Source organism: Stegastes partitus, unplaced genomic scaffold (genome assembly GCF_000690725.1).
Source record: "Stegastes partitus isolate 25-593 unplaced genomic scaffold, Stegastes_partitus-1.0.2 Scaffold483, whole genome shotgun sequence".
Taxonomy (NCBI): Eukaryota; Metazoa; Chordata; class Actinopteri; family Pomacentridae; genus Stegastes; species Stegastes partitus.
In genome coordinates this window covers 410,999-438,253 of record NW_007578214.1, presented here as the reverse complement: position 1 = coordinate 438,253, position 27,255 = coordinate 410,999, and the positions used below count along the sequence as shown (strand labels likewise).

Here is a 27,255-nt window from a genome sequence, read left to right as displayed (position 1 = left end):
AGCACAAGCTTCAAACCTTCCAGACAGAACTGGGGGCACATTCAGCCAGTTTACCTCCACGAAGCTGCATCAGATGTCCTTAAAGCGTCTGTTCAGATTGCAGACGAGAGAATTCAGTGTTTCATCACAGACAATGCTGTGAACTTACTTCTCCAACGTGTGCTTCAAACATTAAATAATCTACAGAAGTTTCAGCTTCATGACAGCGCTCTACTTCAAGACAGACCTACAGATGTCAGTATCTAAAGTTGGAACATCTTTAGTTCAACCAGCGAGATGCTGCTTCAGATGGGATGCAGAAGGTCCTCATCTCCAGATTTGGCAGAAAGTGTCGACTGAATATGAATCAGGTGCTTTTTACCTGACGTTGAAGGTTTTGGGAAGAATGGGACGAACCCCCAAAAAACATCATGTTTGCTGTCAAATCCTGAAATCCAGACAGCTGGAGAGTCGACTTGTGTTTGTGTCTGAGCCAGCTGGAGGCAAACGGATCTGGAGATGGGTCGAGCTGATGAACGGGCATCTCACCGATCCTCAGCTCACATCAGGAGGGTCTGACTCTGACAGGGTCTGATGCTTTCATCGCGTGATTAGGTTCAGTTTGTCGACTCTGATTTTAGGTATGAGGTTCTTTTCTGTCAGACAGTGAGTATTGTTTTAGATAGGAGCTGTTTAGATCATTTTTAGAAGAGTAACAGTGTCAGACATCTGAATCAAGAAACAGTTCTATCCTTTGTTTTAAACTCTGAGGACACTTTCGAGGTCTGGTGCTGTTGGATTCCACAGTTGGACTTAGACTGTAGAACTAAATAAATGGCTGATTGAAGGTCCGTCAGGTTGGTTTGTGGACTTTCAGGCCTTTGAGTCCAAACCCACAGAACTTGTCTTCAGTGGTAATTAATACAACCTGTTGGCCTCTCTGGTCACTATAGAGTTCACAGGTCAACACACAGCACATGGCCAAAAGTATCTGGACAACCACTGGGCCAAAGCCACAACAAGCACATGTGCTGCAACATTCAGCTGTCCACATACTTTTGGCCAGGTGGTGTGGCTGATTGAGTGGTTTCCATCCAACTATTTGTAGTTTTTATTAACAATAACTTCACTTTTACAATCATTTCTCTCCACATTGATTGCTCCTCTGTAAATCCTGACTTCCTTCCACCTGTTAAATGTTGAACTCGGATGACAGTGCAGTCAGTTCTACGGTTTGGTTCTGTAGCTCCGACCACAGCAGCAGCAGCAGCTTCGTTGTGTTATTATTGGTAGGAAGTAACTGAGCGCTACGTGTGCTACGACGCTGCAGCAGCTTTAGTCCTGACAGTGAGTATGAACTGTGAGATAACGAACTCAGGCAGACGTCATGCGAACTGAGCGAAGACGTGAGATGGAGTCAGAACAACACTGAGGTAGAATATCACAGAAACGGGTTCATGAGGGAAGAAACTCAACAGAAAGAGGCTTCTGGTGGCTTCAAAGCCAGCAGAGATCTACAGCTTCAGACTTACAGTAAATGAAACTGGTGCAAAGGGAGTTTCCTGCTGCTTCGTGGACAAAGAACACTTAATGCAGCTTGTTGTCCAACAAAGAAGCAGCTGTTCTGGTGTCGTGTTCATTCTGCGGCTGGCGTCGTCGGACTTCTGATTGAGCGCCGAGGTTCGTCTGGTCAGAACCAACCAGCGGCTGTTTATTGGATTTAAAACTGCAAGAAAGCAGCAGGAAGTGTCGACTGGAGAACGACCAGACGGATGTTTTTATTTCTGACCGTCTTTAGAACGTTTTTCTGATTGTGGAACAGAGAAGCTCTGACGGGTGACCACCGGTTAGCTTCACATGTGTATTTTATGGAACCGGTTCTGTCAAACAGCCGGTTCCTCTGAGTCATATATAACCGTATTTAATTCAACAGTGTTCTAGAATAAACCTTAACACACCAAAACAAGTCTAAAACCGTAAAAAAAAAATAAAAATAAGAATGAAAAGCGGATTCTGGGTCCAGTTTGATGCAACAAATACAACATGAATCTGACTCATTGGTGAAATAAATCCTCCTCCAGCCTCCTCAGACGGTCAAATGGAAACCTCCAGAAGTTGCTTCACGTCTACCAATCACTGGATCAGGCTGGATGTTATTTCACCACATTACTGTCTCTAGAATCCATAAATGTTCCTCCGACCGCCTGAACCTTCAGCTGAAGTCAAACCCAATCAGCAGCTTCACATCACAAACCCTGAAACTAGACTGGACTCCTGTGAAGCGCCGGATCGGATCCCAGCAGGAGCGTCTGAGGTTGAAGGTCGCCCTGAATGATGGTTCTGGTTCAGTGTTTGACAGAAGAAGCAGAGATGAGGAGACGCCAGGAGAGAAGCAGGAGGTGGACGAGTCCTCACAGGTGGATCCTGGAGGCTGCTGCCGACATGGAGGGTCTCTGAGGAGAACCAGAACACAGAACCAGTCAGTGCTGATGGAACTACAAGGTTTCTGCTGCTTATTTATAATCAGGAGCTCAGACGGGACGTAATCATTTAAAAAGCATCAAACACACTCAGTAAAATGCTTCCGGCTGCTTCATCATGACGTGAACTGTAAAAAAAAAAATCGGTTTTATAGAATTTTTAGACATTTTAATTCACAGATTTTCTTCTGATTTGTTTTTTTAATACACAGAAAATATGAATAAAATGACAAACAGAGCAGAAACATCAGTGAGACCTTGTGTACCTCAAACACAGATGGAGCGATATGGTTTTATTTAATGAAGGAAACTGTCACGTTGCAGTTTAATGCTGTCGATGTTATTTATTCAATTTAATTATTGGTTCTGTAACTCTACACAGTTCAGGTTTTGCTCATGTAAATATTCATTAAACATTAAACAGACAGACATATCATCATCTCATGAAGAATTAAGGCCAGAACATGTTTTCATTAATGTGATTAAATGGATTTAAATGAATGTAGCTGATGAGCTGTTGTATTGTTTCTGCTGCCAACATGTGACTTTATGTTCAGACTTTACGGTCAGATCACAGACGCTGAGTCCAACCATAACAAACTGATTTATGAGTTTTTATCATAGTCGGGCTGAAGCAGGTCACAGCAGACAGCAGCGTCTGGGTCGGGGCTCCTGGATGTAGAACTGATCTAAGCTCATAAACCAGAACTCTGACTGGACCCGACACCCGAGGATGGATCCTCTGTGGTCGCATCTGATCCTGTCTGATGAAGAGACGCGAGTCCGAGTGAAGCCGTGTTGGTTCTGTTGGTTCTGTGTCTCGGCTAAATGCTCGGTATGTTCGGTGGGTTCTACTGGGCGACGTCTCCAGCCCGCTCGCTGCTTTCTGCCGCCGTACGTTTACTATTCTGCTCCACGCCGGACGCCGTGTTTGCATCACATCTCGCTGAAGCTTCCTGAGCTGCAGCCTGTTCGGCTCGTCTCCTGTGTTTTGCTGCAGACCTTCTGCTGTCTGGGTCACAGAGCACATCATGAGCCGCATCCACGATTGCTTTAATTGCACCTGTGTGTGTGCGTACAGTGTGTGTGTGTGTGTGTGTGAGTGTGTGTGTGAACAGGTGGGCTGGACCGGGCCTCGCCGTCGGGTCAGGACCAGCTGTACGCATCGCTGACATGATGTGTGCATGTGTGTGCGTCCTCTGTCGCGGCGCTACACGTGTTGTGTGTGTGTGTGTGTTTGTCCTCTGCAGTGTGTGTGTGTGTGTGTGTGTGTGTGTGTGTCTAACCTGCAGCTGTTGGGCTGTCAGAGCTTCTACCTGGACTCACCTGCTCTGCCCTCAGGGGTGTGTGTGCTGCTGCAGGTTTGTGTGTCTGAGTAGGGGGGCAGTAGGTTTTGTTTCGCCCTGGAGGCAGCCATAGGGCCACACACACACACACACACACACACACACACACACACACACACACACACACACACACACACACACACACTGTGAGCGTGTCAGTGACGGCCTTTGTTCGTATTCTGCAGCTTCCTGCTTTGGTTTGATTCTTAAAAAAACAGAAATATGATGAAACCCACAATAGATGCAGCTGATTCCGGCTCCACCTGGACGGCAGCGAGAGAGGTTCTGATCCGGTGTCCTGATGACACACACTACAGGTACATTAAAGTTATTTAAGTCAGTCCAGTGTCTCTGTGAAGCTACAAAACATCATGTAGAGCAGCTTTACTAACTTTCTGTCTAATCTAATCTACTACAAGGTTCCACCTACAGAACACGATGTAGGTCCAGTAGAACCCGTCCAGATGGAACCTGTGTTGTATAAACTGTGCTGTGGATCAGCTGTACTTCCTGGTTTCTGTGGTTTCGTGTCTCATTTCAGCTGTTTTGTAATGTCTGCTGTTTTAAATCTTGTTTATCTTTTTGTTTCTTCTTGTTGTCGTTTCGTCTCGTCCGTGTTTCTGTCTGTCGCTCAGACTCCAGTCATGGTGGCAGCAGAGAGCATTGTGGGAGTTCAGCAGCACCGGGACCATGACAGAGACCCTGAGGAGGTTCAGGACCTCCAACCACAACTCATACTGGGATCAGCAGAGTTCCTGAAACAGTGAAACATGGAGCAGAACCGAGTGAGGAACAAAGCAGGAGTCTGTGGACGGAAACATCAGAGCAGAACATTTCTGGACAGATCGGGAGATATTCTGAACTTGTGTTGTGATTTGGTGAAGTCTGTGCTGGAGGTGATGGTGAAGCTCAGCCAGAGACACGATCACATCACAGAGCTGCTTGTTGTTTATAGAGAAGTTCTGCAGGCTTCCAAAGCTCGGTCCAGAGCAAGTTCTTGTCTCCTCAGAAGCTCTGATGTTGACCTGCTCAGACTCCTGGTTTGGCAAGTGAACTCAACACAACCTGGAGATGAGCCGCCTGTTCTGAGCTCTGTGATTGGCTCAGCAGGCAGTGACATCACCTTGGCCATGCCCACCCAGGTCACATGATGAAGCACCAGAGATGACTCACCCTGACTGTCCTGGAGGGGGGCGGTCTCACCGAGGCCTGGCTCCGCCCCTGAGCAGGTCTGGTGCCGTGACTGCCAGCCGACCTGGAGCTCACCTGAGAGAGGAGAAGAGAGAGAGACGTGAAACCAGACGGCTCAGAAACGTGTTTACGATGCAGCAGAAAGACACGGCGCCCCCTGGCTGCTGTGGAGGAGACTGAGTCAGAGACATCATCATCATCATCATCATCATCATCATCATCCGGCTCACAAGCTGTTTGTTTTCTCATCGGCTGCTTCTGTTTGAGCCAAACTGATGAAAAGTTGCAAATTAAAACGAGGAGCTGAAAACAATCCACCAGCGCCGCGTCCTAATTGGTTCACGACTAATCGCTTTGTAAAGACTGGTGCAGCCGTTATCCTGCACATACATCCCGTAACACACACACACACACACACACACACACACACACAACACACACACAGCGCCTCCTTTTCTTCTGTTTGCTTCCCCTCTAATGAATTTATGAGCTAATGAGTACGCTACAGAAGTTCTGCTGCAGGCCTTGCGGTTCTGTTGAGACTTTACAGGAATTCATGCAAAGAAAATTAAAAGAAAAATCCAACAGCTCAACAAAATGGTCAAAAACACAGAATCAGTGTCAAAGGAGCAAAAGTAAAACCTGAAAGTTTCACTAGAAAAAAGCCAGAAATGAATTCTCACAGCATCTGAGATTCAGAGAAAGTAAAGCCGATGATTGAAGAACACAAAGACGCTGAAAACATACAAATATATGAAAAAATAATTAATTCTCTAATATGATCAAATAAAACCTTATGGAACCAGAACCTTTCCTCCCCGTCGGCTCTAATCAGAACTGGTCTGTGTCTTTGCTGTTGTTCTGTCTTGTTTATAATGATTCTGGTCCAGTGGGTTTCAGGCTCGACCCGGTCGCTGTGTGTGTCCGGGTCGGTGAAGCTAAACTTTTCTCCTGAAGACAGGAGCTCCTGAACCTGTCTGAGCCATGGACACTGGTTTAAACGAGGCCGAACCCTAACGAACCCCCTCACCATCAGCCGCTCACTGAGGCGACACCAGAACATGACTGATGTGATAATGTGCTGCTCCAGAACCACCAGAACCCTGATCAGACACACCGTGAGGCTGCAGAGACGCTGGAACCTGCGTCGCTCATTTACATGAAGAAATAGAAAAGTTATAGACGAGCACAAGCAAGCTGATTCAGCGATGAGATGGAGTGAAGCTCTCAGCTGATGAGTGCTAACGAGAGCTGACTGATGAGGAGGAGGAGGAGAGGAGGAGGAGGAGAGACAGGAGGAGGAGGAGACAGGAGGAGGAGGAGGAGGAGGAGAGACAGGAGGAGGAGGAGAGACAGGAGAGACAGGAGGAGGAGAGGAGGAGGAGGAGAGGAGGAGGAGAGAGGAGTTTGAAGAGGAGGACGAGGAGGAGGAGGAAGGTGGACCTGCAGCCCGTCTCCACTAAACTACGGCTCATCAGAACCAGGCAGCGTTCTGGTTTCAGATGTTCAATAAAACGTGTCCAGAACCAGGGTCCTGTCAGCCGGTGGACCGTCCCGGTTCAGTTCTGTGTTGGTTTTCACTCTTCCTGCTTCACTCTAGGCTCCTAACAACACGGGTCAGAACTCATCGTCTGTTTCACTACACGCTGCTCCTCCATGTTCTGGGTTGCCATGGTGACAAACCCCTCCCATGTGACGTCTGATTGGTTGGATGATAAATAAATGCTAAAGACGTACTGATTAGAAACATGTCTGTGGTAACTGTACATATACATATAAATAAAAGTAAGACTTCAGGTCCATCTTCAGTCTGAACTTCATGAGATCTTTTTATTTCAGAAATATTTTTATCGTCATAAACGTGAACTGAACATGTGTTGTTTAAAGAACAACAAAAATAAACACATTGGTAGATGTACTTTAACAAGAACAAAGATGATTTATTCAGTCTGATTTGTAATGTTATCAATATTTTCCTGTATTTCTGAACAAAAGCTATAAAAACAAAAAGGCCCATTTTTAACCCGTGCACTGTAAAAACGAAGCATCCTGAAGATGTTCAGTCGGCTGTGGGGCCGCGAGTGAACACAAAACACTGAACTTCTCCACAATTAAACTAATTTATTATGAGATGAACCGCGGCAAACTGTAAAAATATGTTGACATTCATCAGCATGATTTAATCTGTTAAATAAAAAAATATTTTTCTGTTTCTAAAAATTATTTTAAAAATGGAAATTTGATGCTTCTTCAGTCTGCTTTTATGATTTTGTCAACAATTTGGTGTATTTAGGAAATACAGTAAAATTAATGTTTAAAAAATAATGCTCAAAACCTGTAAAATAAATAAATGAATAAAGGTTTTAATATTTAAAAAAAAAATCATGTAAAATGTCATAAATTAGTCAACTCAAATGTAATAATGAATCATTCTATTCTTGTGTGTGTTTTGATCTGTAAACTGGACCTTTGTTCTGACTGTAATGTAACTGAGCCTGTGGTTGCTGCAGAGGAGTGGAGACGAGGAGGAGAGGAAGAGGGGGAAGAGGGGGAAGAGGAGGAAGAAGGAGGAAGAAGAGCAGCGTCCTATCAGCAGCCTCCATCAGGCCTCTGGAATGGAAATGAGAGAAACACACACCGGCCTCATTACATGCAGCCCAGTGAGGGCTCGGCTCCGACTAATACCTGGAGCAGAGAGGTGAAGTGCAGTATCACGGCCTGTATAATGTCCTGAGATAGCGGCGGCTAATACACTCACCTGCGCGGCGTCCTGCAGCGAGCGGCTCCGCCCCTTCCTGCCCCGCTCCCCCTCCTCCCTATCGGCCGCTCTCATCGCCGAGCAGTTAATTTTGGGATTAATGCGCGTGGCGGCGGCGGCCGGCTCTTTTGAGGGATTTGTAGCGGAGCTGCAGACACTTATCTTGGTCATTACGGCGCCCATATTGGATTCAAGCGTTTTAGTATCTGCCAAACACTGGGCTGCCGAGGAGTCTATCGGGCCGACACGAGCCGAGGGATTAAGATAAGGAGGCGCCTCATTACCGCTCTGCTGCCTGCTGACACTCGCAGCTCCGCCAGCGACATCACACAGGAGGTTCAGGTCCTCGGCCCGCCGCTCGGCCTCGCCGCTGGAGGACTCGGTGAGAGGAGAGGGGTCCTGTGGCTCTGATCCGGTTCCCTGGAGGGAGGAGGAGCTCCGAGGCTCCTCTGAGGCTCCCGATGCCTGGAAGTACTCCTGGTCCGGGTCCAGACAGACGGTCAGATAGCTCAGAGCGTCGCTGGCCTCGGGGAGGCTCAGCTGGTATCCGGGCAGTGGGCTGGACTTGGGGCCGGACTCCGGGCCGTCTTTCAGCAGGCGGCGTGGCGTCTTGGTGAGCACCATGCTGTAGCAGAGTGGCGGGCCCAGGTAGACCTCCTCGGTGCAGGCCGGGAACAGCGTCACCTCGTCCCGGATGTCGGGACTCGGCGGCAGCGACAGAGACGGACTGTCGGGCTGGGCAGAACCGGTGGCCGGTGGCAGGTCCAGAGCACAGACGCTGTTGGTGGAGTCGCAGCGTCTGCTGGACAGCAGCTCCGGACTCGGACTGTGGACGTAGGACGGGAGGCTGTAGGGCACCGGGGAGGAGTTCTTCTCCTCTGAACACTGGCTGACCTCCCCACAGTCGCTGTCGTGGGAGGACAGCGACAGGTAGGAGTAGAAGTCGCCCTTACGCAGGTGCAGAGGCCGGTGGGAATGTTCAAGGACCTGCAGGAGGAAGACGAACACGTTAGTTCTGACCGAGGAATCCTCAGAACCACAAAACCTTAAAACATGCGTTTTCTCTTTAAAGTCATCAGAACGACGCCGTTCAGCAGTGGGAGGAGAACCCCTGGAGGTCCTGAACTCCTCCTGTCTGCCTGCCAGGAGGTCCGTAGTTCACCAGAACCCCAACATTCTGCTTAAAAATGGAAAAAACTAACAGTTTGCAGCAGATTCTGTGAAACACTAAACGGACTGATCCTTCACTGACTCGGCTGTGACCAAACATGGATTAACTCTCCTCCAGCCAAGAGACAAGAGAAAACATCCAACATGGACCTGCTGCAGCACCAAACCTAGATCAATCCACCGCAGAAAATAGTCCCTGGAAGACGCTGGTTCCTCCCGTGAGAGGAGCCCTGCTGTCATTTATTCAACCAAATTATTTCTAAGCTGGTTTTAACCATAAAATTAAACTAATTAAAGCTTAAAATATGAATATTTCATCAAGAAAACTGTGAAAAATAAGCAGTTTGTACCAGATTCTGTCAAACAAAAACTAATCTCTGAGAGAAAAAGTCACCAAAGTTCAAAAACAAGTGGAATTAGTTGAACTTTAACGTGGACAGAAAACAGAATGAGAGGAACAGAAACGTCTTCCTGCTGCACCAAAGAGCCTCACTACAGCAGCAGATCAATCCACCGCTAACGCCTGGCTCCTCCTGGTGAACGTCTCAGAAGTTCTCCTCTGTTCTGTAATAAATGAAACTGTGTCTGAGCTGTTTAAACCCTCTGAAGCCCAGAACCACATCCCACACAGCAGAAACCGTGTGTCGAGGCTCAGATGGGTCCTGGACTTCCTACATGATGAACATTTCTTTCATCAGTCCTGTTTCTCTAACAGAACCCACTCTGGGTCGACCTGTTGCTTTAAACGTGCTGCACACTGTAAATAACTGTGACTGGATTTATTCCTGATGCTGGGTTTTATGCATTATTTATAGTTCAGCACATCAAAGCATCACATCCTGATTTACATATTAATATTTTACACTTTTTACAAAGTTTTCTGCCTGATTTCTTTTTGCTTTTCAGAAATAAACTGAGAAGTGATTAGCTTTTAGATTACACTTTTAAAAAGAAGGAATTAGTCATTACATCCTAGAAGTTCTGATCTGTGAGGCGCTTTATTGAATTACTCCAATTCAGTGAACAAATGAACTGAGATAACTTTGTGCTGCTTTGGATGAATTTGTCTCCAAATGTACAGAATACGAGCTGAGAACGGGTCTCGGGTCTCTACACGGCCCGGTTATGGTATCAGCTCATGTGTTTTGATCCTGTCTAGTCGTTTGTAGGTGAACGTGTCTGCTTCAGGTGTCATCAGGTCTTATTTGGAGTTTTAATACCTTTCTGAGGACCGTGTCTGTACCTTGTCTCTGATCTGAGCCAGTGAAGCCGGACTCGGTTCTGGGATGTTCTGGGCCTGGTTCGGTTCCTCGGCCTGGTTCTCCTTGCTCTTCAGAGCCACTGACGTCATGTCGATGATCTCCATCACGAAGTCGTGGATGTTCTCCTTGTGGAGCGGCTGGACGGAGGCGTTCAGGTGGGAGCAGCAGGAGCTCTGAGGATGGAGCCACTTTCTGGGCTTCAGCGCCGAATCCTTGTCTCTGACCTGCCGCTTGCTCTCCTCCGTCACAAAGGAGGAGAACTTAAACTTCTCCTGGATGGTGATGGCCTTCCTCCCTGCTGCTCTGCTGCTGTCGGCCCGGCAGTCGTCCACCGGCGACAGCGACGGAGGTGACGGCAGGGCGGCGCTGTGGCACGGCAGCTCCCCCATCAGCTGGCCCACCAGTGAGGAGCCCTGTTTGGAGGCGAAGGGGCGGAGCTCGCCGTCGGACTCTGGTTTCAGCACCAGGCTGCTGACGTCTCCGGTGTTGGTGAAGACGAACGCCTCCCGCAGAGACTCTCCCTTCTTGGTGAAGACGCTGGACTCCTCCCGGAGCAGCTCGTCGTCCTCGTCCTTCCCCTTCAGGCAGCTCTGCTCCACGTTCCCGTTCTCCACGTCGTCCACAAACTGGCTGATGTAGCTCCTCGTGGCGTTCCTCCTGTTCTCCTCTTCCTCCATCTCCCTCTTTTCTCTTTTCGTCTTACTGTTGCCGCCGTTGGTTTCCTTCAGTTTTGCGGTGAGGAAGTTGCTGTGGGAGGTGAAGCCGGAGGACAGGTTGCTCCCACACTGCAGCTCGTCTCTGAGCCCAGCTTCAGTCTTAGAGGACGAGGAGGTGCGAGGAGATCTGATCCAGCTCTGCAGCTCCCTCTTCATGTACTCGAAGCCAAGCACGTACGATCCCTCCATCTCCTCCTCGTCTTCGTCCTCATCGTTCTCATCGGCCGAAGACGCTCCGCTGAGACGCTCCTCCTCCTCATCCTCGTCGTCGCGGACGCCCAGCTCCTCCTCGGTAAGCGTCAGCGTGGAGGACGACAGGAGGTCGCTGTCGTCCTCATCCTCGTCGGTGCAGGCCGACGTGCAGGAGACATTCACCACCATGCTCAGGCTCGCCGCATCCGCCTCATCGGCGCCTCTGCTGTTACCGTGGCAACGCTTCCTGTAGGAGTTGGCGTTGGGCGCCGCCGCCGGGTCGAGGAGGAGCTGGCGCTGATTTCTGAAGTCTTCAGATCCCAGCGACGAGTCCTCGGTGCTGCTCAGCTCCGTCAGCGATGCCGTGGCCGAGCTCTCGTTGATCAGCGATGGTGGGCCTCTCCTGGCCGAGCCCGAAGCCCCGGATAGCGGAGCACGGCGCCCGCCGAGAGACGGCGACGCAGGAAGTCGACTCCTCAGCGGGGAGCTGCTGCGAAGCGTCATGTCAGAAACGCTGCGGGTCATCTTGGCCTCCAGAGGACTCTGGATGTTCTCCAGGCGCTTCAGGAGGTCCAGGGTCCTTCTGCTCAGTTCCCCAGACGACGGTTCTCCTGGGACTCCGCTCTTCTCCCTCCCCGGTTCTCCTGCGTCGCCGCCTCCTCTCGGGCTCAGGTCCAGCTCCCCCAGGCTGGCCAGGCTGCCTCCCGTCTCCCCGTCGGCGCTGCGACTCGGCAGCAGGCAGCTCTCCAGGGAGGCGCTTCGCTGCAGCGAGTCTTTGGATGGAAATAACTCGACGCCGAGGGCCAGGAGGGACTCCAGAGAGGAGCCCTGAGACAGAGCTGGGGAGGAGGCCCTCACAGCAGGAGGCGTCTCCAGACCAGGAAACTGGCTGAAGCCACCCACGTCTCTGCGGGAGTCGACGGCGAGTCCTCCCACCTCGAAGTCTGAGTCGGAGTCGGCAGGAGTCAGGATGCCTCGTCCATTAATAAGGATCTCCACAGCTTCACCTCCTCCTCTCCTGGTCCTCCTCCTCTTCTCCTCCTCTCTGCTTCTTTTAGTTTCTCCTCTCAGCTCCTCCCTCCTCCATCCTTTCTCCTTCTTATGACCTTCAGTCTTGCTCCTGTGACCGTCGTCTTTGACCACGTGGTGTTGGTCCTCCTCGTCTTCATCTCCGGGGTTCTCGGAGGTGGTTGTGGTTGTCTCGGTGTCTCCCGTATCACTGACTATCCCGCTTTCACACTCGGATCTCCGGCTGTTTGCCGACTGGCCGCTTCCTCTTCCTCCTTCGCTCTCCTCTATCCGATCTCCTCCTTGGCTGCTGGACACCAAACCTCCCAGCAGGTCGGGAAGCGACTCGATGGAGGAGAAGGACGAGTCTTTGCTGAGGCTTTTCAGCAGGATTTTCCGTTTGGACTTGGTTCTGTGCAGTGAGGAGGTTTGAGGGAACTGAGGCTGCCGGTACAGCTCCACCTGGTGGAGGCTGTACACCTGGTAGATGTTGTTGTTGTTCTGGGGGGCAGTTCTGGAGGTTCTGTCACCCGTTGCATTGGACACCATCTCAGGACACTGACTGGTTCTAGTCTCCACAGGTTGGTTCCCGTTGGTCAGAGTGAGATCTGAGGGCAGGTCTGGTTCTGTGGGGAGGTTCTGCGTCAGGTCGGGTTCTTCTTGTGGATCTGATTCTGTGATTGTCATGTCCGTTTCGTCCCACTCCCAGGAGTCTTCTGGTGCCGGGGCCACTGGACCAGCTGAGATGGGGCTGATCTGACGGAGGTCCACCAAACCCGGTTCCAGAAAGTTGCCAGGAACCTGCAGACAAAACGAGAAGAAAGACAAGCATGTTTGAAATGGTTCTGTTTGGACCAACAGAAATCTGGACAAGCCATGAGTCCACAACATCCAACGTCTTAATCCTGAATAATCTCGTTCCCTTGATCTCTCTGGACGTCTTCAGTCTTTTACATGAGCCGGGTCACGATGGAATGAAAACTGGACTTTACAAATTAAGTCACCACAAAACGATGAAGAACTATGATATGAAACACAAAACAACAACAACAACAACAACAACAACAACAAGGTACAAAACAGCTGCAAAACGAATACCAGACGGTGTAAAAGAACCAGAACGTGACACCAAAGGACCCTTCATTACTGCAGGAGGAGAATCCTTCCATTTAAATCGTCATTTGAAATATTTGAGTGACGCGAGCTAAAAAGACGCCATAACAGGAAGTTTTCTCTGACTCTGTGGCTACAGCTAAAGGATTCCTGTTGTGGGACGGGATCACCGAAGCCCGGCCGGGGAATTTGTCTTTGGTGCCGTTGTCCATCTCTGCAGCTTCCCAGCAACACGTCGCACTGATTCCTGCTTTAAAACCTGTTGTTAAAGACAGAGTGTCGGCCGGACGCCGCGCTCTGGACACCAATAAAACCAGCCACGATTCAGCCATAAACTGTTGTGAAATTACAGAAATTAGATAAATTACAGATATAAATTATGTAGAAGGTTTTCGCGGGTCATCAAATCCTGGATTTGATTGGATTATTCTGATTGATAGCCTCTCCTCTCAGCGCTCAATGTGTTTTTGAATGCAGCGGCAAAACCCAGTTCAGTCATTACCTCCATCTCCCTTATCAGCACGAAGGGAATAAACACAAATCTAATAGAAATTCATTACACACACACACACACACACACACACACACACACACACACACACACACACACACACACAGAGCCAACTAGTTTATTAGATTAATAGGCTATGAATGGCTAATACGAATTACCCCCCTCTCTTGTTAACGAGACGCCGAGCAATTTGTATAATTATGTCTGTGGAAGGAAGAATTCCTGTGTCTAAGCATATTTTTAGACAGCCGAGCGTTCTGAAGGCTTCTGATTACGTATTTACTTTGGGGTTTTCAGCTTGCTGCTCTTTCTCTCAGAAGTCGTTTCTGAATAATTCATCGCTTTGTTCCAGAGTGGAATAATTTGTGTTGAGATTTATGAGCAATTGCTTTGGGGTGGGCTGATTTTACTCTGTTTTAAGTGATCACAGAACATGTTGTGTCAGAGTGGCAGCGTCTGGCTGAGACGGAGGCCGAGGAGCCGCAGCCGTCTTCATCAGGAGCTCAGGACTAAACAGCTTCCAGAGTCCCTCTGACGGAAACGCTTTAAACGATCTCCTCCAGCAGCGTCTCTGGTTTAAAGTGACGCAGCGTTAAAACTGTCTGAAAGGAAGAAGAAATGTGTGTTTCAGGAGTTTCCACAAAGTGACATGAAACTGGCAGATTGTTCCTTTAATACCAGGAGAAAGGAGTTTCTGAAGTTTATCAGCGTAGGACTCAGAGGACTTCTGCAGCTGGAGGCAGCAAACACTGGCAGCGTTTAACCCTCTGAACTCTGAGCAGCTCCTGTCTCCAGTTCCTTCTCTGAGGTCCATGTTAAAGTCCTGCAGCTCTGAGGAACCAGAACATGAAGGAGGAGAGAGAACTCAGAGACGTCTTCTGTCAGCAGGACTCAGAATCATGGAGACCAGAGAGAAGGAACGTTTCTTTGATTATTTAACTAAATTATATATGTATAAAAAACAGGAACCAACAGGTCTCCAGATGATAAACCTGGAGCTCATATCATCTCCTCATCCTGCAGATGTTGATCTATCTTTATGTCTCCAGACTTTTCCTCTCTGCTCTGCTCATCAGATGTAGGAAGATGTTCCGCCATCAGTAGAAAGATGTTCTACCATCAGACGTAGAAAGATGTTCTACCATCAGATGTAGAAAGATGTTCCACCATCAGATGTAGAAAGATGTTCCACCATCAGACGTAGAAAGATGTTCCACCATCAGACGTAGAAAGATGATCCACCATCAGACGTAGAAAGATGTTCCACCATCAGACGTAGAAAGATGTTCCACCATCAGCTGAATGTATCTCCACCAACTGGGTCCTCTGTTCTGTGGTTCTGATCCATCATGCATCTATTCATTGATCCAGTAGGTTGGATTTTCAGTATAAAAGCACCTCTAGATTGTTAATGTTTGTCTGCAGGAGTGAAAACACACAATAGCCTCCTGATGATGTGGATGTTTATACCATATGTAGCTTGAGATGACTAAAGGATGAAGCTCTGGGGAGCAGAAATGTGACCTTGTTGCTTTTAAACCCGCCGTGGCTGAAACCAGTCACACTAACTGGTTGCATTTCCATGAACCAGACTCTTGTGTTTAATCTGAGCTGAGCTGCTGCTGCGGGGTTTGTGTGCTTGTGGGGACCTGAGCTGTGTTTTTTGGGGGTGAAAACAGGAAACTTTTTCCCATTAGCTCTGGTTTGACTGCTCCCATTTGTTAGCATAGCATCTGCTGGAAGGCCCAAGGAGAGCGCAGCTATCTAGCAGCGTCTGGGTGATTATTCATGCTGCTGCTGGAGCTGCTGGAGCTGCTGCTGCTGGTTGTCAAAGCGCTGAGGGAGCCGGCGTCACCGCTCCGATTCAGAACCAATACAAGCTCCCAGATAAATCACCTCCATGCAGAGAGCAGCAGAGACAGGAGGCTTTGAATGTAATTGCGAGCGGTGAATGAAAACCTCCATATGTTGCTCATAACTCTGCTCTAAAGTATATTTCATAATTGTGAGGGAACCGTTTCTAAAATATAATTTCCATATATTACATTCAACGCACAGGTACACTTTGTGAAAGCTCATCCCCACAACACCCTGCAGCTTTCATTTAGACTCATTTACATCGAATCACAGATAAAACAGCATCTTTCACCGGCTTCCTGAGCCGCGTCTTCTCACCGACGCCACAGAAAGCGTCTCGTAGCGGAACCGAGTCACATGTTCAAGGTGGATGCAGGCGTGAAGCTGGTCGACGAGCAGATCAACCCAGAAGACCCAGAATCTGCCCTGCATGCTGCTGGTCCTCAGAGGTTGGACCCCAGAGTTGGTGATCCAAAAAGAAATACGAAAGCTCTTCTGTGTTGTGTCAAGAATAAGCTTGAAAATAATAATTTCTGATGGAAACGGGATGGACTGCTGTTCCTCTGCTGGCAGAAGCTTTGAATATTTGAGTTTCTTGAAATCAAAGTTTCCCAGTTTGTCTTGAACAGAAGAGCAGGACGCTAAAGATGTTCATTTGAAATAATTATCTTAATTAATGCAGCGTTATTCATCAGCTTTATTAAACACCTGAGCTCTGGTTGGAGGTCCTGAACCTCCTCAGAGTCTCTGTCATGGTGCTGCTGAACTCCCACAATGCTCTCTGCTGCCACCACGACACAAACGAGACACAAAACAACACAAACAAGAAACACAGAAACAGAAACGAGACCTGAACCCAGAGTTCGGCCCAACAGCCGATCCACAGACTGCAACAGCGACACTGATGCGACCCGCTTTATGTCCAGACTCAGGCTGGTTCTGAGAATCCTGACTGTCTTGAACTTGAGCGTATGTTGCTTCAGTGTTGATTTAATGTGATTTTGTCATCGTGTGATAACTTCGATAACCTGAACACTGTTGCTGCTGCAGAAACAACCAGCTGGTCTGAAACACAAACACACGGCTGCAGAGCGACGTCCACGAGAACACACACTCTGCACGAACACAGGAAGCAGAGACGACAATCGTTTTATCGCCGAGCACAGAGTTCATTTATAAACTGAGCCTCCCACAGACTCTTTATTCGCTGCAGCAGCACCGAAGTCACAGTGTGGACTCTGACATCCGTCCTCTGAGCCACAGCATCAATCTGCAGAAACACACGGTGCAACCAGAGCACACAAAAACACACAGAAATCCATGGCAACGGACGACAACGGACAGTAACACATGATAACAGACGGTAACGGACGTCTGTGAAGAACCGTCTTCTGGTCCTCGAGGTTCTACTGAAGCTCTGATTCTGCTCCGATGAGCCTGATCAGTAAAATCTACCACACGATGGGGTTCTACTGACTGTCAGCTTGCTGGGATGAAGAGCTGGATACGACCAGAACGTTTCTGCACAGTGAAGAACAAACATTCTGCTTCGGTTCATCCAGTTAGTTGAAGAGCTGCTTTCTGATCAGGTTCAGAATTTACACATTTAAGTTTGAGTCCTTCTGGATGGATCCATGAAGAGAAACAATCAGTCAGTGCACGTTCTGCTCCTGCTTCCTGTTTTCCTTCATAAAGCTGCTTTTTATTCACGTAAAGTCGGTTCGACTCAATCTGGAGAAACTTTAAGTCATTTTGGACAAATTTTGATTCAAGCAGAACTCCAACATCCAGTAATACACGTGTACAGTCGTATGAAAAAGTTTGGGCACCCCTGATCATTTTCAAGATTTTCCTTTATAAATCATTGGTTGTTCGGATCAGCAGGTTCCGGTAAATATATCATGTAGCAGACAAACACAGTGATATCTGAGAAGTGAAATGAAGTTTATAGGATTTACACAGAGTGTGCAATAATTACTTAAACAAAAGTAGGCATGTGCATAAATTTGAGCACCCTTGTTGTTTTATTGATTTGAATACCTTTAGCACTAATTTTTGGAACACAAAATGTGTGTGGTCAGCTCATTGACCCTTGACCTGCATACACAGGTGAAGCCAATCAGGAGAAAGGGTATTTAAGGTGGCCAGTTGCAAGTTGTTCTCCTCTTTGCATCTTCTCTGAAGAGTGGCAACATGGGAGCCTCAAAACAACTTAAATGACCTGAAAACAAAGATTGTTCAACATCATGGTTTAGGGGAAGGATACAACAAGCTAGCTCAGAGATTTCAGCTGTCAGTTTCCACTGCGAGGAACATAGTGAGGAAATGGAAGGCCACAGGCACAGTTCTAGTTAAGGCCCTGAGTGGCAGGCCAAGAAAAAGCTCAGATAAGCAGAGGACGGTGAGAACAGTCCAACTGAACCCACAGACCAGCTCCAAAGACCTACAACATGATGTTGCTGCAGATGGTGTCACTGTGCATCGTTCAACTATTCAGCGCACTTTGCACAAGGTGATGCTGTCTGGCAGAGGAATGCACACATGTCACAAACAGAGTCGCTCGAGGTATGCTGAAGCACATTGGACAAGCCAGCTTCACTGTGGAATAAGGTGCTGTGGACTGATGAAACCAAAACTGAGTTATGTGGACATAACAAGAGGCGGTATGCATGGTGGAAGAAGAACACAGCATTCCAAGACAAACACGTGCTCCCCACAGTAACATGTGGTGGTGGTTCCATCATGCTGTGGGGCTGTGTAGCCAGTGCAGCTACTGGCAATCCTGTTAAAGCTGAAGGTCGCATGGATTCCAGTCAGTATCAGCAGATTCTTGCAAACAATGTTCAAGAATCAGCGACAAAGTTGAAGTTGCGTCCGGGCTGGATACTTCAACAAGACAACAACTCTAAACACTGCTCAGATTCTACGAAGGCACTCATGCAGAGGAACAAGTCCAACGTTGTAGAACGGCCATCTCAGTCCCCAGACCTGAATATTATTGAACATCTGTGGTGTGATTTAAAGCGGGCTGTCCATGCTCGAAACCATCAAACCTGACTGAACTGGAGATGTTTTGTAAAGAAGAACGGTCAAAAATACCTTCAACCAGAATCCAGACCCTCATTGGAAGCTATAGGAAGCGTTTAGAGGCTGTTATTTCTGCTAAAGGAGGATCTACTAAATATTGATGTAATTTTTCTGTTGAGGTGCCCAAATTTATGCACCTGCCTATTTTTGTTTAAGTGATTATTGCACACTTTGTGTAAATCCTATAAACTTCATTTCACTTCTCAGATATCACTGTGTTTGTCTGCTACATGATACATGATATATTGAACTGAACCTGCAGATCTGAACAACCAATGATTTATAAAGGAAAACCTTGAAAATGATCAGGGGTGCCCAAACTTTTTCATACGACTGTAAATGTGCAGATTATGGGATGTTTAAGGATCTTACTGGGAACAAGAGGGCTGGGAGAAGAACCAGCAGAGCACTAAGAGTTGATCATGTTCCCTGAAGGACTCATGAAGAAGAAGCAGAAGGTCAGAGGAGCACAAGCTTTAAATAATTTACCTTCTCAGGTGATGCAAAGTTGACCTCCTTTAAAAGCAGCGACGGACTAACAACACACCAGAACTCTGACCGGAACCAAACCGAACCGTCACCACGCTCACCCTTTTGTTGCCACGTCTACCTGGAAGCAGAGAGCTGAAGCAGAGCCGCCCTCTGATTGTGTGAAAGTTTGTTCTCTCTCTCGGAGCTGATGCTTATTTCACAAACATCACGGCGCCGTCTCGGTTCTGCTCCGTAACCGAAACAGCGTCGCTTCAATCACGGCACCATCTGTCTTTCACGGCACATTTTAGCATCAAATCAGTCGCTGACATGCTCGGCGAGTGTGAGCGCCTCACCTGCTGCTCCCTCCTCAGCCGGTTCTGCCACTGCAGCGCCTGCATCACGATGGCCTCCCAGCGCCGCTCCAGGTTGATGGACAGCAGCTGCAGGGCCTCCCGGTGCTGTTCCGCCTCCGGGCCCGCCTCCGCCATCGGACCCGACTGTCCACAGGTGGAGACGCAGGTTAGACTTAGCTGGGCGGTGCTCAGACCCGTTTACTGTGAGCTACTGTGTGTTGCATCTCTGTTTGTATAAAAAGTTCTACATGAATACAATCTGACTGGTTGATGGAACTCTGACCAGTGGCTGACTGGACCTTCATCCTCTGAGTCTACAAACCAAAACCACCACTAAACACATGTTCCGTCTCCTCACCTGACTCTGCTGCAGCAGCTTCTGGCAGAGCTTCAGAACCGAGGAGATTCCTCGGCGCCGGGCTCGGATCTCCGAACACAGAGACTGAAAGAAAAGAGAAACCAGGTGAGACAGGAGGTGAAGTGAGCTGCAGGTTTTAGGTTCACAAACATTTTCCTGAACAAAACGAGGAACTCTGGGACACCAAAACTGTGAAGTGGTTCAGACTAGAGAGATTCTTATCGCTGTGAACAGAACATGTCATTATCCATTTTGGAATCTAAAATAGTTTTCTAGCATCGACTTTAAGTAAAACACAGTTTGATAGAAATAATCCAGGAAGACAAACGAGACGACCAATGAAACAGACGATGAGTTCAAGCTCAAGACGTTCATGTTTGAAAGGCTTCTGGTCGTTCCTGATCCTAACTGTTCGTATTTATTAGATCTGATCTTAAACCTTGTGATCCTGTTTTTATTCTCTTTTACAAACTGCTGCGTTTTGTCTTATTTTCTTGCTGCCTGACTGTTAACGTGACACTGAAATAAGTTTGATTAGATTTTGGTTCATCTTGTGTCTCTGAACTCTTCCTCATCTCTCAGACCTCGCTGCTCGTTTCTAGTCATCGGCTGTAGATCATTTCATCAACACATAGATATCACTGACAGACAAAAGCTGAGATCTGAACTTGTGCCGTCCGCAGCCATGCTGTCGGGATGTCTGCAGACCTCCAGCGGTCCCGGTCTTGTGGTCCTCTGTACCGGAGCTCTGAGCATCACGGTGTCACCGCAAGTTACGGAAAGCCGTCTGAGAAGGAAACACGCTGAACCAGAGTCGTGTCTTAACAAAGAGCAGCGCCGTTTGTTCTTCTGCATTCTGTCGTCTCTCCACAGTTCAGCGTCGTTAAATTCAGGTCATTCATTACAGTTTATTAGCATAAAGTCAAATTCAGCTCAGATCCTTGATCAGCAGTAACAGTGCATAAAATAAATGACAACAGCCAATATTGCCGCTCCGCTGCCGCTCGGCTTCTGTCTAATAAATGCAAAAAAGGGAGAAAAGAAACAGGAGGATTGGCAGCGCCTATTATAAATCACTATATGCTGATGAGTTTTCACACTCAAAGGTCAGTGTGTGTGTGTGTGTTTGCATGTTTCACTGTTTACTCATGCAGGCGTGTGCGTGTGTGTGTGTGTGTCTGTGTGCAAACATATGCATGTATTAGTGTGTGTGTGACAGGATGCAGGGACAGACTTCCTCCTCTGCAGAGACCGAACACGTCCGAGCCACAAACTATTTATGCTAATCCCGGCCGCCCGCTCACAAGCACTTCCTTTACATTTTCTTTACATTTTTCCAATAAATATTAAACACTATTACAATGAAATGGGATTCTCGTTGTGTCTCCGGTGACGTGCACACACACACACACACACACACACACACTCGACTCTTCTTCTGTCTTTCATCTCGTCTTTCTCGCTCTCTTCAGTTTAGCATATTTGTTGCTCGCCTGCTTGTCTAAACAGGAGATGTGGATGCCGAATACAGCGACGGGATCAAGAGGACAAGCCTGGTGTGTGTGTGTGTGTGTGTGTGTGTGTGTGTGTGTGGCTGCAGATAAATTTATTCCAAACAGGAGGTGTGTGTTACGTTGGAGGAGGAGGCTCTGAACAACAACACAACCACCGACTGGTACTCGCTCTGCGCAAAACACCTGCAGCAGGCGAATTAAAGCCGACGACGCAGGAGACAAAATTCAGTCAGAGGATGAAGTTGTAGCGCTGAGATCTGCTGCACAAAGTCTGAAACTCCAGCAGAGCGGAGGAGACTTTAACCCATCACCATCAGAACCTGCAGGAGTTCCTTCCCTGAAACAAGAAAAAAGTCCCAGAAAGAGATTCTAGGAGGAAAACTCTCAGAGGTTCAAGTGGCTCTAAAACAAGCTGCAAGTTCAAAAAACGTCTGAATGATGGGACGTGGAGGAGGCTCCAGACATCCAGTGACACTCATTCACACACCAGAAGATTCATGGTGGAGGCTTTCAGCAGTGGCTGAAACCAGTCAGAACGTTTATCCTGTAAGTTACTGGGACTTCCTGGATGTTCAATAAATTCCCCAAAACTCCACTTTGACCCCTGAAACACATCAAGTTCCTCCAGAAGGTCCTGCTGTGGTAAACATCAACGTAACCCAACATCATCGTGCTGATGAAGCAGCGGAGCAGATACCTAATGCTCTACTGACTGGAGCAGAAACACACGAAACATGGACGACTGGCTGATCAATACAGTGATCGGTACATCAGGTGTGTGTGGTGATCAAACTGAGGTGATGACGGAGGAGCAGAGACGTGTTTGGACCTCAGTCACACATAAACACACTGTTAAAGCAGCACTTTCTGCTGGACGGTTTCAGCTCAGGTTCTGATAGGAGGAGCTTCAGCTTCAGTGATGTTACTTTAGATAATTAATCAAATCAGCAAAACGCTGAATGTTCACAGGTTGGTTTAAGGAAACCAGACGTGAAGCCACAGTGGTGAAGGTTTCTCATTCTGTCTCCGTTAAGCCCACCTCATGCTGAAGACGGCTGCATGTGATGCTTCTCATCATCGTCAGTCTGAAGTGCAGGTTGGTGAGTTTGGATACGAACACTCTGTTCTCTGCAAGTTTATTCATATACAGAGAAAAAGACAGAATCCTAAGTCTCTATTGTTTCTGCACTGCTGGTTTTCATGCACTGATCCCTCTTTCCTCTCGGTTTCTGTGGACCGGTCGAGCCTGGCTGGGCTCGTATTGACTCAGAGGGCTCTACAGACACAGTCAGACAAATATTTGCTAAAAAGCTTTTCTTCCAAAATACATGGGAAGCCGTGGAGTGGCTGCAGAGACAGAGATGGAGGATGCAGAGGGAAGCCGGAGACGCACCGAAAAACAAGAGAAAATAGGAAAAACAGCAGAAGATTAAAGTGCGTCACAGAGAAACTGGGCGATACAAAAGAGGACTTAGAGCAGGAGCAGCTCTGTGGCTGGATGTGGTCCAAGATGAAGATACGTTGGTTCAAACACAGATTAATAATGTGCAGCTGGATGAGGATGTGCTGAATGTCAGGACAACTGATCTGTTGTTCTACATGTGGACCGTCATGTTAAAGCTCCAGATGGTGTGAAGGTTCTGCTCGACCTTCTACAGTCCAAGAAGAACCTGGTCCAAGGAGACCAAGAACATCCCAAACACCTCCACAGCCCGTAAAGGTTCCCTCCTTCATTGATCTCTACACAATGAACACAGAATGAAATTAAGTGTAAATGGTTTAAAATGAGTCCAGAAGATGTCGATGATGAAGCAGAACCAGCAGAACGCCGCTCTGGCAGTGATGATTCAGATCATCATCATTAACCTGAAACTAAACAACGCATGAACAAAGGTTTCTGTCAGCAAAGTCGTTTCATACGTCGGGTTCTGACAGACGTATACGGACACATTCCTGTCACCGTCTGTTTTAAATCCAGAATGGTTTCCAGTGTTGTGTCACTTTCAGTCTACAGCAGGCTGGTGGGAAGGACCCGGCAGAGACACACAACCCAATAACACATCACAGATGGATTAAAACAACCAGAGAGGTGAGAGCTGACTGGTAGGATGTACTATGAAACCAAAGACACTGAAATACTCAAAGCAAACACTAGGAGCCACATCAGCAGCAGAAGGACTCAAACTGAGCTCAGACAGAACCAGCCGAGTCCAAGCTGACTGAAGTCAAAGACGTCGTTTCTGCCTTCAGTTCAGACAGACGGACAGAAGATGGAGTTTAAACTTTAGAGTTTGTTTAAGCTCTGATAGGTAGGAGATCCTGACGGAACCTTTCGGGGTTCCTCACCATCACCTGTTGTGTTCAAAGGTTCCCCGAGGACCGGAGGTGGACTGAGGAACCCTCAATAGGTTGTCTGTGAAGATCCTGAAGGAGACGTTAACACCTGAGTTTCGAAGCGCAGATGATTCCTGTAGTCTGCAAGTTTTCTGGAAGTTATTTTGTACTCCCGCACCAGTCGAACGGCGTTCCTCCCAAAGTGTGTAGCAACATGTCAGGTGGACTCTAACCTTTTGGTTAAAGAGCTGCTAGAGTTCAGTCGACTCATTTTCCTCTGGTTCTGTCCCGTCCCGTTGAACTAAAGGACCAGAACATCTCTACACACTGCAGGGTTCTGACTGAGTATGTCAGGTTCTGTGAGTCATTACAACCCTTAAACCTTCGTTTCTAAACCTCCACGTCGCCGCAGCAGCAGCAGCAGCAGGAGGAACAGTGACGTCTTTATCTCTGCGTCTGTCACTCAACGTGTTCTTTAGGAAGGATGACCGGCGGAGGATAAACAAAAGAAGAGGATCTCGTCTAATTCCCCCTTCACCCTCTCTCTCTCTCTCTGAAGCTCCGTCTCTCTCATTCCTAAATCTCCCTCCTCTAAAAACAAAATCCTCTTAACTCTCCTCCACCTCCTCATCTCCACAATCTAATTACCGAGACCTGCCGCGAAGAGGCTGGAGGAGGCTGGAGGTTGTTACTGTGGGTCCACGTCGCTGTTTTGCTCCACTGTCAGGCGCTTCACAGTAAAACAGACAGACAGGATGAAGTTTGTTGGTGCTGGAGTCGATGGGAAGCCTCCGTTCTGAAACAAAGGAAGCTTTTTTCTCCACCACATACGGCAGTCTGTAAGATTCAGCGACACACGTATCAGCAGAGCTTTGGCCAAATAAGACTAATCAGAAGCTGAGCATCAGAAATCCTCTGATCAATGGCCAGTAATCTGTGGATCTAATCAGATGTTTGACTCTGAACCAGAACAGTGTTGAAGTTTGGAGGGAAAGAAAAAGGATGAGCCTGAGATAAAACGAGGATTGGACTTTTGTTTACGACTTCTTCTGCTTCTTATTACAGCTGAAGCAGCCGACAGCGCCACCTGCTGACGGCACCAGACGGACGGGTTGATTCCCTCCAAAGCATTTAATGGAAACGAGAATAATTTGCATTTCCTTTTTAATTTTTTGTAAAATGTCAAAAGTTTGCTTCAAATTTTCTTGACAATTAAATGGAACTGACTGATCCAAAACAGAACCCTCCCATCCTCTCCTCGTTCAGAGAGTCAGCAGCGCCGATAAACCAGTCCGACTGCAGACGGAGATCCAGAGATGTGGAACCACCAAGAATCCAACGAAGGATGAAACAACCCGTGTGCTCCTGCAGCTGTAGCACTACGACCTGTTCATGGGGTTCTGGTGTCACATAAACATTCAGAGCTGCAGAACTCTGGCTCAAACTAAACTTTCTGCATCGTATTGATCGTCTGACCAGAAGCAGCAGAACCGAACCACTGCAGCTGTTTGAGTGTCAAGTGGAGGAAAGACTCGTAGACAAAGACAGAATGACAGAAAGACAAGAAAAAGAATCTAAAATGAAAGAATAGATGTAAGAGGAGAGAAGTGAGAGCAGAGCAGGAGGAAGGACGACCCGTAAAGCAAACAGAGGAATAAAGACGGAGAGAGTTTTGGCTGCTGCTCGGTGACCCAGTGGATATTTCAATCAATTACCATTAATTAGAAATCTCTGATTAATTCTATTTGTTGATTAAGTCAATTAAAACCACAAGCACTCGTTATCGCACAACGAGCCTAATGAATTCCTGTCGACAGTTTGTTCCCACACACGTATTCCCTGTGCTGCTGCTAATGCGCCTAAAGCTACCAAACTTTGTCGTTTTCCTCCATCTCTCCCTCTTTTCTCTGCTCAGCTGACACTTCTTCCTCCTCCTCTGCTTCACTTCCTCTCTGCGTCTTTGTTTCGTTTCGTCTATCTGTCTAATTGAATCCTACGGATGCAGAGCTCCAGCCGCCTGCTGCTGCTGCAGAGGATTCTTCAAGAGCACCTTGACTTCATGGAGTCTCTCCTTCCTTCAGGGTCTGGAGGCACAAACTCTCCATTCACAACTTTGTCCTCCAAATTCAAGGATAGAGATTCCCACACTGATCTGCCTCTAAAGCTCTGGAGGAGGCAACCAGCAGCTCCTCTGAGGAGCTGAAACCTCAGTCTGGAGTCAAACTCAGGTCTGGCTGCCAGTGAAACACAGCAGATGGCAGAAACATGAAGTCGACGGGAGGAAACGAGCAGGATCTCTGCAGCAAAAGGACGTGTGTTGGACCGGTTCTGATGCTGTGATGAAACCAGTAGGTGGCGTGCTGTTGACACAGTGTCAGAACATGAAGAACATAGTAGATCCTCTACTGTTACTATTAATATTACTTTCCTGGTAGCTTCAGTAAACCACAGCTGGATTACCATCTAGCATCATGTTCTGGTTGTCAGTAGGAGAAACTCACCCTGTGTTTCACAGTGAACTGAATAAAGGATCAGAACAGTGTGTTCTCTCTAATCCTGAAATGATTTAAACTGATTATAGACAAGTTGAAAACTGGGATTTTAATTGAGAAAGCTGTCATGGTTCTCTGGTGTCAGTCATGTTTTATGACGTCTGAGCGCTGAAACAACGAGTCGTGAGGTTCTGTCCTCAGAAACACGCCGAGTGTTGTCATGTTGTCGCCTCAGTGAACTCAGTGTTCCTCTGAAACAGCAGAATCTGCACCGATAATGTCCTGCGTATCACTTTATCAGATTTCTTTAAACGGGTCACAGCACATTAAGGAATGAAACTCGATGCCACACTTCCACTGACCCAGAATCCATCTGTTTCCAGCTCCGGCTTTTTAACAGCTCATAGAAATGGGCTCTGAGAGACAGCAGGATTCATTAAGGGCTTTTAGAGCAATTCACTGGAAATGGAAGCAGACAATAAAGAAAGACGCACCTCTTCCCACTCACTTTACCGCTGTGTTTGTGACATTTATGACAAAACCTGGCAACCCACATGCATTAAAATATCAATTTAATACTCTGACGGAGTGAAGCTCGACTCCTCGCTCAGATATTTGTGTTTTCAATTTTGAATTTCTGCAGAGTGACTCACTGTGAGGTCAGAGGTCAGAGGTCACCGTCCTGTGATGCTGAGTTCATACCAGAGAAGGTGAAGAGATAGAATGAATGTGGACAGAGAGACATGGTCCTGCAAAAAAGGTTTTTCACTCAAAATGAGGATTCCAGATCCGAATACATCCCTGTGCATGACAATAGCTGCACTATTTCTAAGAGCATCCATGAAACAATCAGAAACTAAGTTTATATTTAAAACTCAGCCCAAAGTAGAACCTCAAAGAACCACAGTGAGTCCAGCTGTGGTTTCCATCAGTCCACCTGCATGAACATGGAGCAGCAGAACCTTCTCAGTTCTGGACCTCTGGACTGTGTCTCTCCATGTCTGCATCATGGCTCCACATGGAGAAGACCTGAACAGAGGAGGAGAAACATCTGACTGAG

The 27,255-nt window shown here is 47.6% G+C and overlaps 1 protein-coding gene across 1 annotated transcript in view; it reads right to left on the bottom strand.

Annotated features, from left to right (window-relative positions):
* Positions 1 to 902: 902 nt before the first annotated feature.
* akap6 (A kinase (PRKA) anchor protein 6) overlaps positions 903 to 27,255 on the bottom strand; it is a 159,301-nt gene continuing 132,948 nt past the window's right edge. Inside the window, exons 17-23 of the mRNA XM_008287037.1 lie at positions 19,856 to 19,939; positions 19,498 to 19,641; positions 12,238 to 12,903; positions 10,168 to 12,192; positions 7,755 to 8,741; positions 4,979 to 5,071; positions 903 to 2,432 (exon numbers count right to left, since the gene is read on the bottom strand). Coding sequence (XP_008285259.1) covers positions 2,391 to 2,432; positions 4,979 to 5,071; positions 7,755 to 8,741; positions 10,168 to 12,192; positions 12,238 to 12,903; positions 19,498 to 19,641; positions 19,856 to 19,939 — 4,041 coding nt within the window. The 3' untranslated portion in view covers positions 903 to 2,390. The remainder of the gene's footprint in view (positions 2,433 to 4,978; positions 5,072 to 7,754; positions 8,742 to 10,167; positions 12,193 to 12,237; positions 12,904 to 19,497; positions 19,642 to 19,855; positions 19,940 to 27,255) is intronic.